Source organism: Doryrhamphus excisus, chromosome 10, assembly GCF_030265055.1.
Source record: "Doryrhamphus excisus isolate RoL2022-K1 chromosome 10, RoL_Dexc_1.0, whole genome shotgun sequence".
In the NCBI taxonomy this organism is placed as follows: Eukaryota; Metazoa; Chordata; class Actinopteri; order Syngnathiformes; family Syngnathidae; genus Doryrhamphus; species Doryrhamphus excisus.
In genome coordinates this window covers 14,188,523-14,204,231 of record NC_080475.1, presented here as the reverse complement: position 1 = coordinate 14,204,231, position 15,709 = coordinate 14,188,523, and the positions used below count along the sequence as shown (strand labels likewise).

The 15,709-nt window shown below is 39.7% G+C and overlaps 1 protein-coding gene across 1 annotated transcript in view; it reads right to left on the bottom strand.

The window, feature by feature from the left end:
- Window positions 1–11,227, bottom strand: part of LOC131137333 (LHFPL tetraspan subfamily member 4 protein-like) — a 29,506-nt gene extending 18,279 nt beyond the window's left edge. Inside the window, exon 1 of the mRNA XM_058085164.1 lies at window positions 10,067–11,227. Coding sequence (XP_057941147.1) covers window positions 10,067–10,481 — 415 coding nt within the window. The 5' untranslated portion in view covers window positions 10,482–11,227. The remainder of the gene's footprint in view (window positions 1–10,066) is intronic.
- Window positions 11,228–15,709: the final 4,482 nt, after the last annotated feature.

Below are 15,709 nucleotides of genomic sequence, written 5' to 3'. Positions count from 1 at the left end.
GCGTGGCAGTGTACCAGAGGAGGTGTCCACATTTTAAACTCGGTGCAGTAAAAAAAACAGTGCAGCAAAGGTGCGCTGAAAAATTGCCAACCTGTTCTATTAATGGCGCAGGCGAAGCGCAGGCGAAGCACAGGCGAAGCGCAGGCGAAGCGCAGGCGAAGCGCAGGCGAAGCGCAGGTGAAGCGCACCCTGCGCTGTGGTTAACAGGCGCACAGTGCAGACACATTATCAAAACTGCTTATGGGGGTGTCATACAACTCCATGTCAAAAAATCCCAACTCTCCCTTAACTACAGTAATATCGTAATAAATAAATGCCAATAAATATGAATATAAATAAGTATGAAATTAGCACATAATGACTTGGAGCATTGAACATCTCCAATCCTAGAAACACCATGAGGGGTGTCTTGGCTAGTCCACTAATAGAACTGACCACTAAAGGTGAAGCAGGGTTGCCATGGCAACAATGGAGCGTCTATTCTCCTTACTACAAGACAGTGTAGCATTAACATAATATTGAAGCTGTTATTTTAAGATCCAGTTTCATACATGAAGATGCATACACGAGCTGAGTAGAAATATATATTACTTCCACAAAAATGACATTTGTCATCATACTTCTTGTAGCGCATTAAGATGTCATTGTCACTAACACTCACACACACACACATACACACACACACACACTGACAGACAATGCTGAGCGGGGTCAAAAGAAAATCCATTATTCATTCGTCAGGCTATTTTTAGACAGCACCCCTGGTGACTTTGGAATTATTTATTAAGCGCCTGATAATTAAAACATGTACGTTTGGTTGGGAAACGTCATCCAGAAAATCTCAGTGATAGAATGGAAAAGGAAAAAGGAGGAGGAGAGGAAGCGGGGGTTGCAGGGTTATCCCTCCAGGATTCTCTGTCTCGCTCTCTCTCTCTCTGTGTCTTAACTCGACCACTGCGGAATCGACTGAATTGCTGGAAGCAGTGGCATGTTGTGTGTGTATACATGTTGACTGTATACATGCCTTATACAGATGTGTATACATTGTATGCACAGTTAATAAAGATTTCTTGATGGCCACAGTTTGACCCTAGTACTGTCCTGCTGCAGTACTGGACATAATCCTTAGAAATAAGAAAATGTATGAATGTGTAATTATACTTTATGAACACTACATGCTGGATTTCAATTAGCACAACTTGCAGCTTTGTCACAGATGTTGCAGAGGAAATTAAACGGCAAAATAAGAATGCGGCCAATATATATATATATATATATTTTCTGAGTTGGCATCAAATAAGACAACACTGCCAGTATTACATAAAAGCCTAATCATCGAAATGGAATATATGTCAATGTGTATTCCATTTCTTTTGGTTTACTTCTCATTAAAATGACACGCGTGGAAGTTTAATTCCATAAAAAGAAATTGGAGCATCGTGCAAAGTAATGTACGGTACTCGTCTTGGGTGCAGAACCGCTCCATGAGGATCTGGAGTGACTGTGTTAGTTAATAATGGGACATATGGATATGAATATTAATGTGAACATGCTCTGAATTAAATTGTTTTTTTCCCATCAAAGTGTTCAAAGAATGAAGTATTCCTTTGTGAATGCACGATCGACGGATGTGTTTGTAGAATTTATATTGTAAGAGTGAAATGAGTAATCTGAGTAGCGCAATTCAGGAATCATTACACTTATATGCTAGGACTACGTTAAAAAGCCATAGCATTTCAGTATGTGGAATCAAATTATGGAATGGATTGAGTAAGGAAGTCAAACAATGCACAACGATGAGCCAATTCAAGAAACAATACAAGCAGTTGATGTTTGCTAAATACAAGGATGAAGAGTCTTGAACCAGTCATGATGTGCTATATATATCACTATATTGACACTTACTATGGTACACATTATGTCATTGGATGGTCATATCACCTTGTACTTTGGTACGTGACAAAAAATTAAATTAAAGTAAAATAAAGTAAAAAATATATACTTAAATTATATTATGAAAGCAGGAAGTGAACAAATGTAACAGTTACTGATTGTAAAAGTACCAGATGGAGGGGTAGGATTTAATAAGCTTTGCTTCTTCCTACTCCTTTTGGACATGTGGAACTGTGAACTGATTATGTGATGCATTCAATTGTAATCTGATGCATGTTCAAATGAAATTAAACCATTACCATTACCATTACACACTTAGGTCACCCACTTTGCGGTGTTATGGCGACGACCCCAAAATGCAGAGATCAGAACCCACATGCAGATAAAAAATATCATTTTTATTAATAATAGCTGCAATCAATAGCAATGCACCAACGAACCAAAGGACCACACTAAATAACTAAATAGGAGTAACTAAAATTAGTAGCAAGTATCCGAAGGACGTCAAAAACAGGGATGGATGGTGGGAGGACCTTTGGTGGGTTGCCGGGGGGGATCCCTCCGTGGGGACGGCCGGGATGGAAAAGTCCGCAGGAAGCTGATGGAACCCCTGCTTCTGACCCAAATTCATTCATTTTCTACCGCTTATCCTCACAAGGGTTGCGGGGGTATTGGGCGAGAGGCGGGGTACACCCTGGACTGGTGGCCAGCCAATCACAGGGCACATATAGACAAACAACCATTCACACTCACATTCATACCTATGGACAATTTGGAGTCGCTAATTAACCTAGCATGTTTTTGGAATGTGGGAGGAAACCGGAGTACCCGAAAAAAACCCATGCATGCACGGGGCCGAGTGTGGAATTGAACACTGGTCTCCTGGCTGTGAGGTCTGCGCGCTAACCACTCGTTCACCGTGCAGCCCTCTGACCCAAATGATGTTACTTTTGTAGTGAAGTAACTCAGTTAGTAACTTTTTTTTTAGTTAGTTACTTTTTTTTTTCAGTTACTATAATTACTTTTTTTAAAGTAACGTGCCCAACACTGAATTTATGCCACCCACTGCCCGCCTCTAGGCTCACCCACTCCACTGTGATTGGTCACACACCATATAAGGAAGTCTGGATTGCACTGACATCACAAAACTCAGTGTTAGAAAAAAACTGAGCGTTGAGAAGACATTTCAAACCCCTTTCAGGGCTCACTTCTAAATGTGCATATGATATAAAACTTTATTTAACACAAGAATACTACATTCTAACAACATTTATAGGTCAGAAATGTGATAGAAGCATAATAGGTTGCCTTTAAAATTGTTGCCTATCAAGTAGTTGCAATAAGGAGTAAGATCGTCCACTTTTCTGCACCACTTACATGAATTACACACACACACACACACACACACACACACACACACATTGGCCGACCAGGAACTGACAGTTGATTTCTAGCAGGACAGCTTGTCCCCTGTGCCAGGGCCCGTGTCCTGCTTAGTTCTGTTTAATATTGCAACAGACGAGGTCAGACGTGAAGAGGAGATGGATGGATGAGCTGATGGATGGATGGGATGGGGGGAGGGTGGAGGTCTGCAATGACGAATGGCCGTGTAAAGCCTTCCTATGGTAACTCATTTCTTCTACAAGGCTGACGAAAAAGTGGAAAGAAAATGAAGAAAGACAACATGAGTGATGGATAGATAGACAAGGTGGAAAAAGACATTCCCCAAAATAAATCAGTTAGTCTGACAAAGGTCTCACCTGTCCCACAAAGATCTACTAAACTCCAACTCACCCAGGGGAGTTTTACCGGAATGTCAAAGATCCTCGCAGATTTGTCGTGTCATTTGGGAAATCTTGCCCTGCACTTGTTCTTTTTTTTTTTTTCGTCTGAGGAAGCATGCAGCTTAGCCTCGACTCTTTTTAGTTTAACATGCTTCCATTATTCATGCGCCCGTGAAAGGTGCAGCATTACCAGGAGAAGACACTTTGTACTGTATTGTACACTTGATTACTTCATTTATTTAAAAACCGTATTGCAATGCTTATGAATTGCAAATAACCAATGAAACCAACAAAAAGTTGGTAATGGTAATGGTTTTATTTCATTTGAACATGCATCAGATTACAATTGAATGCATCACATAATCAGTTCACAGTTCCACATGTCCAAAAGGAGTAGGAAGAAGCAAAGCTTATTAAATCCTACCCCTCCATCTGGTACTTTTACAATCAGTAACTGTTACATTTGTTCACTTCCTGCTTTCCATAATACAGTTTAAGGTTTTTTTTTTTTTATGTTGAAAAAAAATCTTGTACCTGAAGATCAGATTAAATTGAATGCTAACTTGCATGTCCTCTTTCGGGTCATGTATTAGATTTACAAGATTCTTGCTGTTGTCCCACATTCTTATCCAGTTTATCGACTCACAAGCAGGACACTTCAGCTCCCAGTGCATTAACCTTGTTAGAATTTGGTCAGTTCAGCATTGAGAAGGAGCCAACGTTGGCCCACTTTCACACGAGAGATGCCAAGACACACTGTCACTTTGAGGGCCAAGATGCCTGTGACCCAGTGGTTTTTGGCAACGCTGCCATTTCTCATCATCGTTTTCAGTTTAACCTTAACCTGAACTCCCCTTAGTTCTCTCCTAGTAATTATTCCGCTTTTAATGGTAATGGTAATGATTTTATTTCATTTGAACATGCATCAGATTACAATTGAATGCATCACATAATCAGTTCACAGTTCCACATGTCCAAAAGGAGTAGGAAGAAGCAAAGCTTATTAAATCCTACCCCTCCATCTGGTACTTTTACAATCAGTAATTTGTTCACTTCCTGCTTTCCTAATATAGTTCAAGTTTTTTTTATTTATTTTTTGTCACATACCAAAGTATGAGGTGATATGACCATCCAATGACATAATGGGTACCATAGTAAGTGTCAATATAGTGATATATATAGCACATCATGGCTGGTTCAAGACTCTTCATCCTTGTATTTAGCAAACATCAACTGCTTGTATTGTTTCTTGAATTGGCTCATCGTTGTGCATTGTTTGACTTCCTTACTCAATCCATTCCATAGTTTGATTCCACATACTGAAATGCTATGGCTTTTTAATGTAGTCCTAGCATATAAGTGTTTCAAATGTAGTTCTTCCCTGAGATCGTATTTCTCCTCTCTTGTAGAGAAGTATTGGATGACATTTTTAGGTAATTGGTTATTTTTATCCTTATGCATTATTTTAGCTGTTTGAAGGTAAACTATATCAGCAAGTTGAAGTATTAGTGATTTTAGAAATAAGGAGTTCGTATGTTCTCTGTAGGCGGCATTATGAATTATCCTTACTGACCTTTTTTGCAGTACATTTAGCGAGTAAAGATTGCTTTTATAGTTATTAGCCCATATTTCCACACAATAAGTAAGATATGGTAGAACCATTGAACAATAAAGAGTGTGGACTGATTTTTGATTGAGAACAAATTTTGCTTTGTTCTATATTGAAATATTTCTTGCAACCTTATGTTGTATATTTGTAATATGAGGTTTATATATGAGTTTTAAAGAATGGCTCATCCTCAAATCTGACATTATCAGCAAAACGTGGGTGATCAAAGATTTGTGTTGTTCTCGCGAGCGTGACAGTTGGTTGAGAATGACATTTTCATTGGGTGAATATTTCGACCTATCACAATCTACTACCTGCTCTCGAATCGATGCATTTGATCAAGTTGACCCAAATTGAGGGCACCGTCAGAATACTGACATAATACTGAGTCATTACATTGACATTGATTATACATATGCAGCAAAGCAATATTGCTGATAATGGATGCATCATCATCTTATTCCTCAGTGCAATCAATGCACTTCCGAGGTTTAAGTGTGCACAATGGTACTAATGTTTTTTTCTGTAATTGATGTATCCAGGAAGAGCCACCATCTGGTCTTATAATTGAAGGCCTTAAAGGGGAACTGTTTTTGGAATTTTGCCCATCATTCACAATCCTTTTTTCTGTGCATTCTAGGGCGAAAAAACAAGTTAATATAAGCTAGCTAGCAATGAACATAATGGAAAATACCTATTTTGACGCTAAAGACCTCACAAAAAAACCCTCAAACGCCAACAGTATTCCATTTACATAACTGACTTGTGTATTAGCCAAGCTACAGCAATATTATTATCGTAGCAGCTAACATGAAAAACATTTTTAATTGCTAGTCTCGGCGTCATTCACAGACGGAAGAGTGGATACCTAGCTCTTAATTTCGCTACAAAAACTGATGAAGATGCTTGGTTGATGTCAGCACAAGCGGACATCGTAAGAGTTATTGCTGTTGTTGACGGAACTAGCTTAAGTAACGCTCAAAATTTTGGGATCACTTGCAAATTTCTCGATTTTCCAAAGAAAAACACATTTTCATGCATTTCACAAATAATTTTTTCCATTTCACAAACATTTTTAGCCATTTCGCAATTAATTAATTTGATAATTTTTGCATAGAGGCCTACTATCAACAACTGTCAATCCTCTGCATCAATCTCCTGGTATGGCTGCTCATCCAAGTTCATCATTTTATAAGGCTAATAGATTATTAGAAAACCCATCTAAAAATCAAAACTAAAACTAAAATCTCTTACCATGCTGTTAACTACTCCCTTCAGAGAGCAGCACAAACCGGGTCTAACAAGGACAGAAAAACGCTGCACAACTGTGCAAGAAGACAAATATCTGAGAGTGTGTAGTTTAAGACAAAGACGCCTCACAGATCGTCACCTGGCAGCTGCACTAAATAGTAGCCGTCAAACACCAGTGTCAGTATCGACAGTGAAGCGGCGACTTCAGGATGCTGGACTTCATAGCAGGACCGCCAAGAAAAAAACATATCTCAGACTGGCCAAAAAAAATTCAAAGTGATCCCAAACTTTTTCGCGGTAGTGTATGTATATGTATCAAAAGTTTCGGAGCACAATTCCCCCAAAAAAGTGCACTTCCCCTTTAAGGGAGTAAAAGCTGCCTATGTTGTTTTGATTCATGCCGACCTGAAAGCAGCAAACATTTCCAACGAGCGATCAGAGGACATGAGTGGGCAGATCAGAAAGACATAAAATAACAATACAAGAGAGAAAAATGTGCTGATCTTCTCTTGTTCGTTTCTCTGTCTTTCTCTTTCAGTATGCTGGTTGATTCTGCACGGGAAACGGACTCCCACGCTATTCTGCCTGGCCTATTTATCACATTTATCAGCTCATAAAGAAAAAGGCAGCTATGCATGTGAAACGCATACACAAGATTGAAACCTGTTCTCTTGTTCCAAAAACATACATGTTAGGTTCATTTAAGTCATGTGAAAAATATTTATTCATTCATTTTTTACTGCTTATCCTCACGAGGGTCGCGGGGGTGCTGGAGCCTATCCAAGCTGTCTTTTTTTTTTTTTTTTCCAATTGCATTTGGTTTATTTGCTCAAACGGAAAGAATGTAACCTTTGCATTTACCTCATTCCGAAAGAAAAGTGCCAATCCGAATGAATATATAATCGGATTCACAGGGGTGGAATATTCCTTTCCCCAATCTGGTTGAGGTACGGAAAGTTGTCATGATGCGTTCTTCTTCATGTTTTTTTTTCTTCTTCTGTTGTTTATTGGCAGTTGGCAAGCACCTTTAGTGTGCATTACCGCCATCTGTGGACATTCTTCATTCATTCATTCATTTTCTACCGCTTTTCCTCACAAGGGTCGCGGGGGGTGCTGGAGCCTATCCCAGCTGTCTTCGGGCGTAAGGCGGGGTACACCCTGGACTGGTGGCCAGCCAATCACAGGGCACATATAGACAAACAACCATTCACACTCACATTCATACCTATGGACAATTTGGAGTCGCCAATTAACCTAGCATGTTTTTGGAATGTGGGAGGAAACCGGAGTACCCGGAGAAAACCCACGCATGCACGGGGAGAACATGCAAACTCCACACAGAGATGGCCGAGGGTGGAATTGAACCCTGGCCCCTCACAGCTAGGAGGCCAGGACGCTAACCACACTCCCGCCGTGCAGCATGCAAATATAAAACTATTTCTCCATAAATCTAAACACCGTCCAACATTATGATAATAGAATTACAGCTATTTGTAAATGTCACACATCGACTTCCCTTCTATTCCACAGCTACCCCCCGCCACCCCCCTTTAATGCACACTCAGCTCTCCTGTAAACTGTAATCCAAGCACACCAAACAAGGAGAGAAAATGTCACCTACCCTCCGAACAGTAATCCCATCGACCTGGAATTCATCCCTCAAAATAGCAATACAGCGTGAAGGGCGGGTTCATAACTCTGTTTCACATCACCGCATGTATGAGCCGAGGATGGATGGATGGATGATTGTCATTTGCATTTCATCAGCATAACACTGTAATGCTGCTGCATTCTTTACACACTAGAATATCAATGGCTACAAGGGAGCTCCCTCTCGTACTTTTTTTTTTTTGTGGTAGCGTGCATAATCCCACCAATGTATTCCCACACTGTCTCTGTTCTGTGGATGGAGGGATGGAGAATCCAAACAGCAGCCCTAATTAACTGTAACAAGAAGCTCCTTTGACTGTAGAATACTGATTTAGCCACACACACACTTTATCTTGTTTCTACTGGAACTCATTTTGATTTGTTGAGTTACAGTCATAAAAATAATGTGCCGTAACCCCCATAACGGGTTTGAAATATAATGTTTTTATATCTGCTTTGTTTACTGACATACTCCTATCATGTTTCAGTACTCTTGATGCAGTGAAGGAAACACCTAGACTAGCGTCAGAGATGTAATGGTGCATTTATTTGCAATACAAACAGCAGTATAGATTTACTGTCCACTGCAAATGACTCAATACATATACATTATTATGTGAATGCAAAGTGTTCAATTGGTTTCAGGTCTGGAGGAGACATATTTGGACACTCCATCACCTTCAGCTTTATCGCTTGTCATCATGGAGGTATGTTTTGGCTTGCTATATGATCCGGTTTTTGTTTCAGCTTGTAACAGTACATGTTGGAATTTGTGTTTCCTGTCAATGAGACGCAGCAGCACTCGTGCAGCCCCTGAATGATGCTACCGCCACCACCACCACGGTCATCTTGCTACTCACTTGTGTTTCCAGGTATTTAAATAATGGCTGTGTTTTGACTCATTATTAGAGTATAATACAATTACTACTGTGAAGTATTTCCAACTTTACGTCCTGTAGTGTTGTCCTTTGAGTAGATATGGTAATGGTAATGGTTTTATTTCATTTGAACATGCATCAGATTACAATTGAATGCATCACATAATCAGTTCACAGTTCCACATGTCCAAAAGGAGTAGGAAGAAGCAAAGCTTATTAAATCCTACCCCTCCATCTGGTACTTTTACAATCAGTAACTGTTACATTTGTTCACTTCCTGCTTTCTTAATTTAATTTAATTTAATTTAATTTAATTTAATTTAATTTAATTTAATTTAATTTAATTTAATTTAATTTAATTTAATTTAATTTAATTTAATTTAATTTAATTTTTATAAAAAGGTAGGTCAAATGCAAAGCGTATCACATCCATCCATTTATCCATCCATGCCGCTTATCATCATTATCATCGTATGCTGGAGCCTATCCCAGCTGTTTTTGAGCGAGAAGCGGGGTACACCCTAGACTAGTCGCTGGCCAATCACAGTGCACTTCACCGGAGTACCCGGACAAAACCCACGCATGAGAACATGCAAACTCCACACAGACATGCCGAAGTGGAGAATCGAACCCAAATCTTCCCGATCTCCTACCAGCTTTAATATTATAACTAGTATTATTATGTCTGCCATGTTTGTGGAGCATGATGGACACCCCACCCCCTTTTTTTTCTCAGCATAGGGATTCCCAACAACAAAACCTCCTTTAAAGTACAGGACACCTACTTGCATGACGCCTAAACCTAAAAAAAATTATGCTGATGTTTTATTTACAAATTGTTTAAATATGAGCGTGACAACAAAAGCCTGTTTCGGAGGCATGGATGCTCAAAACAATTCAAACAGCAGCACAAACAGAAGGTGTTTCCCTATAATAAGAGAGGGAGGGACAGTGTGTGTGTGTGTGTGTGTGTGTGTGTGTGTGTGTGTGTGCATGCCTACCGCACAGCAACTGCATCCAAGCGCAGGTCTTATACACTGTCGAGGTGTTGCAGAAGAAGAAGAGCGCCATGCAGGCGATGCAGCCGATGATGAGCACCATGGACAGCAGCACAAAAACCGACGCCGCCTTGAAGGCTCCCGACGGTATGGAGCTGAAGTCAGAGAAGCTGCCCACGCAGATGAGCTCCCGGCTGGAAGACGGCCCCGTGCCCACGCAGTAGTGGAAGAGGCCGAAGTAGCCCGCCTGCTGCGTGTTGACGCTGTCGCCGATCCAGTAGGGCTGGATGAAGACCACCACGTTGACGATGGCAAAGCAGATGGTGAAGATGGCCCACAGCACCCCGACCGCCCGCGGGTTGTAATTGTAGTTGTAGTTGCCGTGGTAGATCTTGGAGGCTTCTTGGGAAGGCAACATGTTTGTTCCTCTTGCTTTTTAAAATAAAGAAGAAATACAATCTCTTTTGATTACACCCCCGTCCTCTGCTTGTGGACACCCTCCCGAGAAAATGACATGGAATCCACGCTGTTGTTCAGCATGAGGGGCCTTGCATTGGAAGAAATGAACGCTACATTGAAGAAATCATAGCCTACCTATAGTACTGATGAATAATTCACCACGACAAGTGATTCAACATTGCTCCTTTTCCTTGGGGGGCTACACTATGAATGATTTAAAAAAAAATCTTTATTTCACAGTAGATGCTTTCATTTAAAGCAGACAGGAGATGTTGTCATGATGTCCTTAAGAGCTGGATGAAGGGATGGATGGAGGTATGGATGGGAGGTCTTTTTTTTACCTTCCCTTGCATCCGTGGGGTTTCCCCCCCGCTCTGTCTCGCCGTGATGTCCAAACAGGATGTGCAAAAGAAGCGATAGAAGAAGAAAAAAACGAGAATGGATGCAATCCGCGTCAAATACGCGCAGTCCTTTCTTGCAAATCCACAATTCTCCACCGCCTCACCTCTACCATCACCATGCTCCTCGTCGTCAAAGAGCCTTTATCCACGCAACGTCTAACCTCCCTCACACCTCTGTTGTCTTTTTTTTTTGTCCTCTCCTCTCTATCTATCTTTCTCTCTCTCTCTCTCTCCCCCGTCCTCCTCCTCCCGCTCCTCTGCGCGCACCCCGGGAAGATGCTGATGTTTGTACTGATGACAGCGAGGGAGCGCGTTCATGTGCTCGGCCACGGCGGCTGGGAGTGTGTGTGTGTGTGTGTGTGGGTGAGTGGGTTGGGTTTTGGCGGTGGAGGTTGGCGTCAAAGCGCGCCACCGCTGGTTTAATAGGAATCTAAATTGGAGGTGTGTCACCCCCAGCAGTGTTTGCATGGACGCTGATTGGACTTCTCTAAAATGAAGTATCAGTGAGAACCGCTTTATCTTGTCCCTCCATATAGTCTTCGCTAATATGTATAGCTTTCATGCCATAATTAATGGGTATCCATTAATAAGCCATACTGGGAACACATCATATTACGTGTGTGTAGCTTTGACTTCAACTGTCTCCCTAAGAAGCGTTATTATGCACTTTGTACACTTTTTAAACAAACTGTACAGTAGAACTACTAATAATAATGATAATACATTTTATTTATATGCACCTTTCAGGACACTTAAGGTCACCATACAGCTTTGTTAAAATAAATAAAACACAGTTAAAATTACACATATACATATATAAATATATATGCCCCGCTTTTACTCTTGTTTTAGCTGTGTATTAACGAATGAATGTTGTATTTTAATGTATCTTTTACTCTGTTTACTTGCTTTTATTCAACTCCATTCTTCTGTAAAGTGTCTTTGAGTATTTTGTAAAGCGCTATACAAATAAAATGTATTATTATTATTATTATTATTATTATTATTATTATTATTATAAAGCACTACATAAAATGGCAGAATTTGAATTACGAGATAGAGTAAACCTGTCTGAGGTTTTTGATAAAATAATATATATAAATAATTTATATAAATGTCGCCAGTCCTTGGTTTATGTTATTCTTGCATGAGTGTCAAGGCTCTAATTTTGTAGACCGGATGCGGCGCACTTTCCCTATGGCGAGGCGCAACTTCCTTACGGAGTGGCGCACCTTCCCTACATCACGCCAGCGTGTTGTAGAAAGCTCACTTTGCAATTTCTGTGAGCAGCGCACCCAGGCGCAGCGCACCCACGCATCCACCCCTCCCGCCAGCGCAAGTGGCAAAGAGGGGTAGTAGAAAAAATGCATGAGAGGGTTTAACACGGTGGTCATGTGGGCAATGACACTGTGACCTGGAGGGGTCATATATTGTAATATATCATGAGTAATATATCATCAAATTTGCATCTGAGCCTCCACTGTGTCCCTTTTTGTAGTTAGAATGTTGCATTCTGGTGTTAAACCATGCCAAAGTTTCAGATAATGATATTTGAGCATTTGGAAGTGAGCCCTGAAAGAAGTTTGGGATGGCTCGGTTTCAGAAAGCGTGGTAAAACTACCCCCTTTGTGATGTCACAGAGGGACGGACTTCCTTATATGGTTCATAATTAGGAAGCACTATGGACAGACGATGGGGCCAAATTTCTTTATTGAAGCAAAAGCAGTTATTGTCAGCTACAACCATGCCAAAATAACATCAGCAAAATCTAGCTGTCCATGTCAACAAATGTCAAACAATACCTTGTTTGCTAACATCCTGAGGGGAGATTTGACAGAATTGTAAAAATTGTAAAAGAACCATACAGTACATCAATGCATATCATAGCAATCCAGAGATATAATGTAAATACACCCTCATGTGGCTGTTAGCGGTATTGTAACTGCATATATCCCTTATATCTTCATTATTGCTTCTCTGGACCTTCTTACAGATAAGTACACATTATTTTGAAAAATATTTTGAAATATGTGTAAACAATTACAATTTATTTTATCACTATAGGTCACTGTCGTTGAACTGCCAGTTTCAGTTCTAGTTCACGTCAAATGATTTTGATGGGGATGAGGTCAGGGTTCTGAGCAAATTTTTCCAAGCATTTTTTTGAGGCACCTTCTTGGAAGAGAAAATAGCAAAGCTGGAAGCATAATCGTTCAAAAACTTCTGGTAGATGAAGAATTAATCAATCCTTGATTGATGTATTAATTAATACAGAAGCCTAGTTAACACGCACGGAAAATGTGACTACATAATTAAACAAAGAGAATTGTTGCTTTCCGCCATAGTGCATTTTGGAATATTCACATCCACTCTCTAATTGAGTGTGTGTGTGTGTGTTTAAGAGTGTTGTTGTTTTCTTGGATGCCAGATGTTGGTGTTAACAATTGAAGCCTTAGTTCTTTGTCCTTTTTTTTAAAAGCAGTCTTATCCTCTGGGGAGAGACTCATCTGCCCTCCAGCCAGCCCAGCCAGGAAAAAACTAGGCCAAGACTGGCAGTTGTGTGCCACAGAGAGGTAATACACAATGACATGTGATGCTACACTCGGTGTTCAAATTTGGTATTCAGAGATGCTTTAATGGTGTGTTCACGTTGCTTGGAAAACAAATCGTGGTGCATATATGTGTGAGCGCTATAATTCCAACTGAACCACAAACAAATAAACATTCCATACACGTGCAAGACGATTAATGTGCACAAGCGTAGCGTTGTTAATGCGTGTGCTAAAAACTGACAGAGCGAAAAGGTGCAATGTCACTGCTGAAGTGAAGACACTGTCAGGGGAATAGAAAATAGACTGCTGGGGGAAGCCGTTTGAGGACTGAGGGGTGTTTTTCTGGGGGAAGAGCTGTGCGTTTTGAGTGTGTGTGTGAGTGTAAAATAGTGGCAATGTCTCATTGCTTCCACTAATTATATTTACTAATGCACATTACTATTTATATACACTATTTAGTTATTTTTTATATTTTTGTAATATTTTTATATATTATATATATTTTTAAATATATTTTAAAAATATATTTTATATATATATATTTTAAATATATTTTTTTATATTATTATATTTTTTATATACACTATTTACAATCTATCAGCATCCAAAACGTGTATGAGGTGCTAGTGCCTCTAAACTAGAAGAACCCATTGAGAAACACAGGTGTCCTCTAGATGGCAGTATATCACTATTTTCAAATTATGATTTATAATACAGTGGAACATCCTGTCACCGTCATAAATCTTATTATTTTATTCTGACCCAGAATCGATTTTCCTCACCCTGCTTTGGCCGCCAGTGTAGCCAACGGGGAAAATCTGAAGGTTGAAGGAAATCAGACTACGGTGTTCTGTGTGGTGTGTTTGGTTCCCATTGGGGCCATTTTGATGTGACCATAATGGAAATCAACAAATCAGTATAGATCAGATCAGATCCTCGTCGAATTTGAATGGGTTCTTCCTTAAAGTTGAACTATTTTGCAATTAACTGACCTAATAAATATAACTACACTGTTACAGCCATAAAATATGGAAATATACATTTGTTTAAAGCCCACAGGTATGCGAATTTAGACTCATCAGCTATGCAATGTTGTATTTTGACCACTAGAGGGCACCATTCCGTCAAAACCGACTACACATTACTGTTGTAATTCATGTTTTGAATTTAGTTTTAACATTTCGGACTACGATTACCTTATCATAGAGGTCAAATCCCCTCCATTTATATTCATATCTGTTACCCAGATAGTAAAAGTGACTTCCATTATAGCATCTTCTGATGAGGAAGGTGACATTCACAGGATGTTGCATCAAAACATGAATCGTGAAGCTTTATCAGACCCTCAAAATGTCAATTTGTCCTACCTTTGTGTGTGATGTTAACTAAATCCAAGCGTACTGTAAAAATGGATGACTTCCATCTCATGTTTTTTTTTCAGCAATTTGCATGATTTCCTATCACACTGTCATCAACAACTGCTATAATCAGCATGTATTTGTGTGTTACCCATTCACGCAGGCTTCTTATCATGGTCTAATCAGGCAGCATTATGAATGAAGCAGGTTCATGCTGCTTTTTTTATGCTGCAGGTTTGTTGGGAAAACCAAAAGCGCTGAAATGATCTGGAAAAATTAGTTGCGCTTTGTGAGATGGTGCTAAGCAAAATGCATTTATTTTTGCATTTAGATGCAAAAAATCCATACTTTATTTAGCTATTTTTCACTTTTTAATGTGGAAAAAATAGTTTGTGATGAATGAATTATGAGGCTGTTAAATTACAATGCTGAAGAAAACAACTTCAGTGGTTTTAGTTCACAGGAGAAGGATGAGGATGGCAAGAAATGACTTTTCTGTTTAACTAGTCATATTACACACACTGTTAGGAACTGTATTGATTAGGAATAGCATTTATTTAACCAAAAAGTAAAACAATATTTCTATGTTTATATTATTCCACTATATGTGTACTGTGTATGTGATCTGTAAGACTTAATTATGTTTTAATGAGTTGTATGAAGTTGGTGATTCTTGCAAATTATGGCAAACAGGTAGCTAGTAAGCAAACGCAACACAAGCCAATTGCATCGTGTACGTAAACGAGGCACCACATCTCCTCTGTGGTTGCTGCCTGCATCCTGTGGAGTCGGTCTCGTCGGTGACTGGCCAATCACAGAGCATGAAGAGTGAATACACGATTACTGATGATAAAGAGATGTACTTGTTTCATGTTC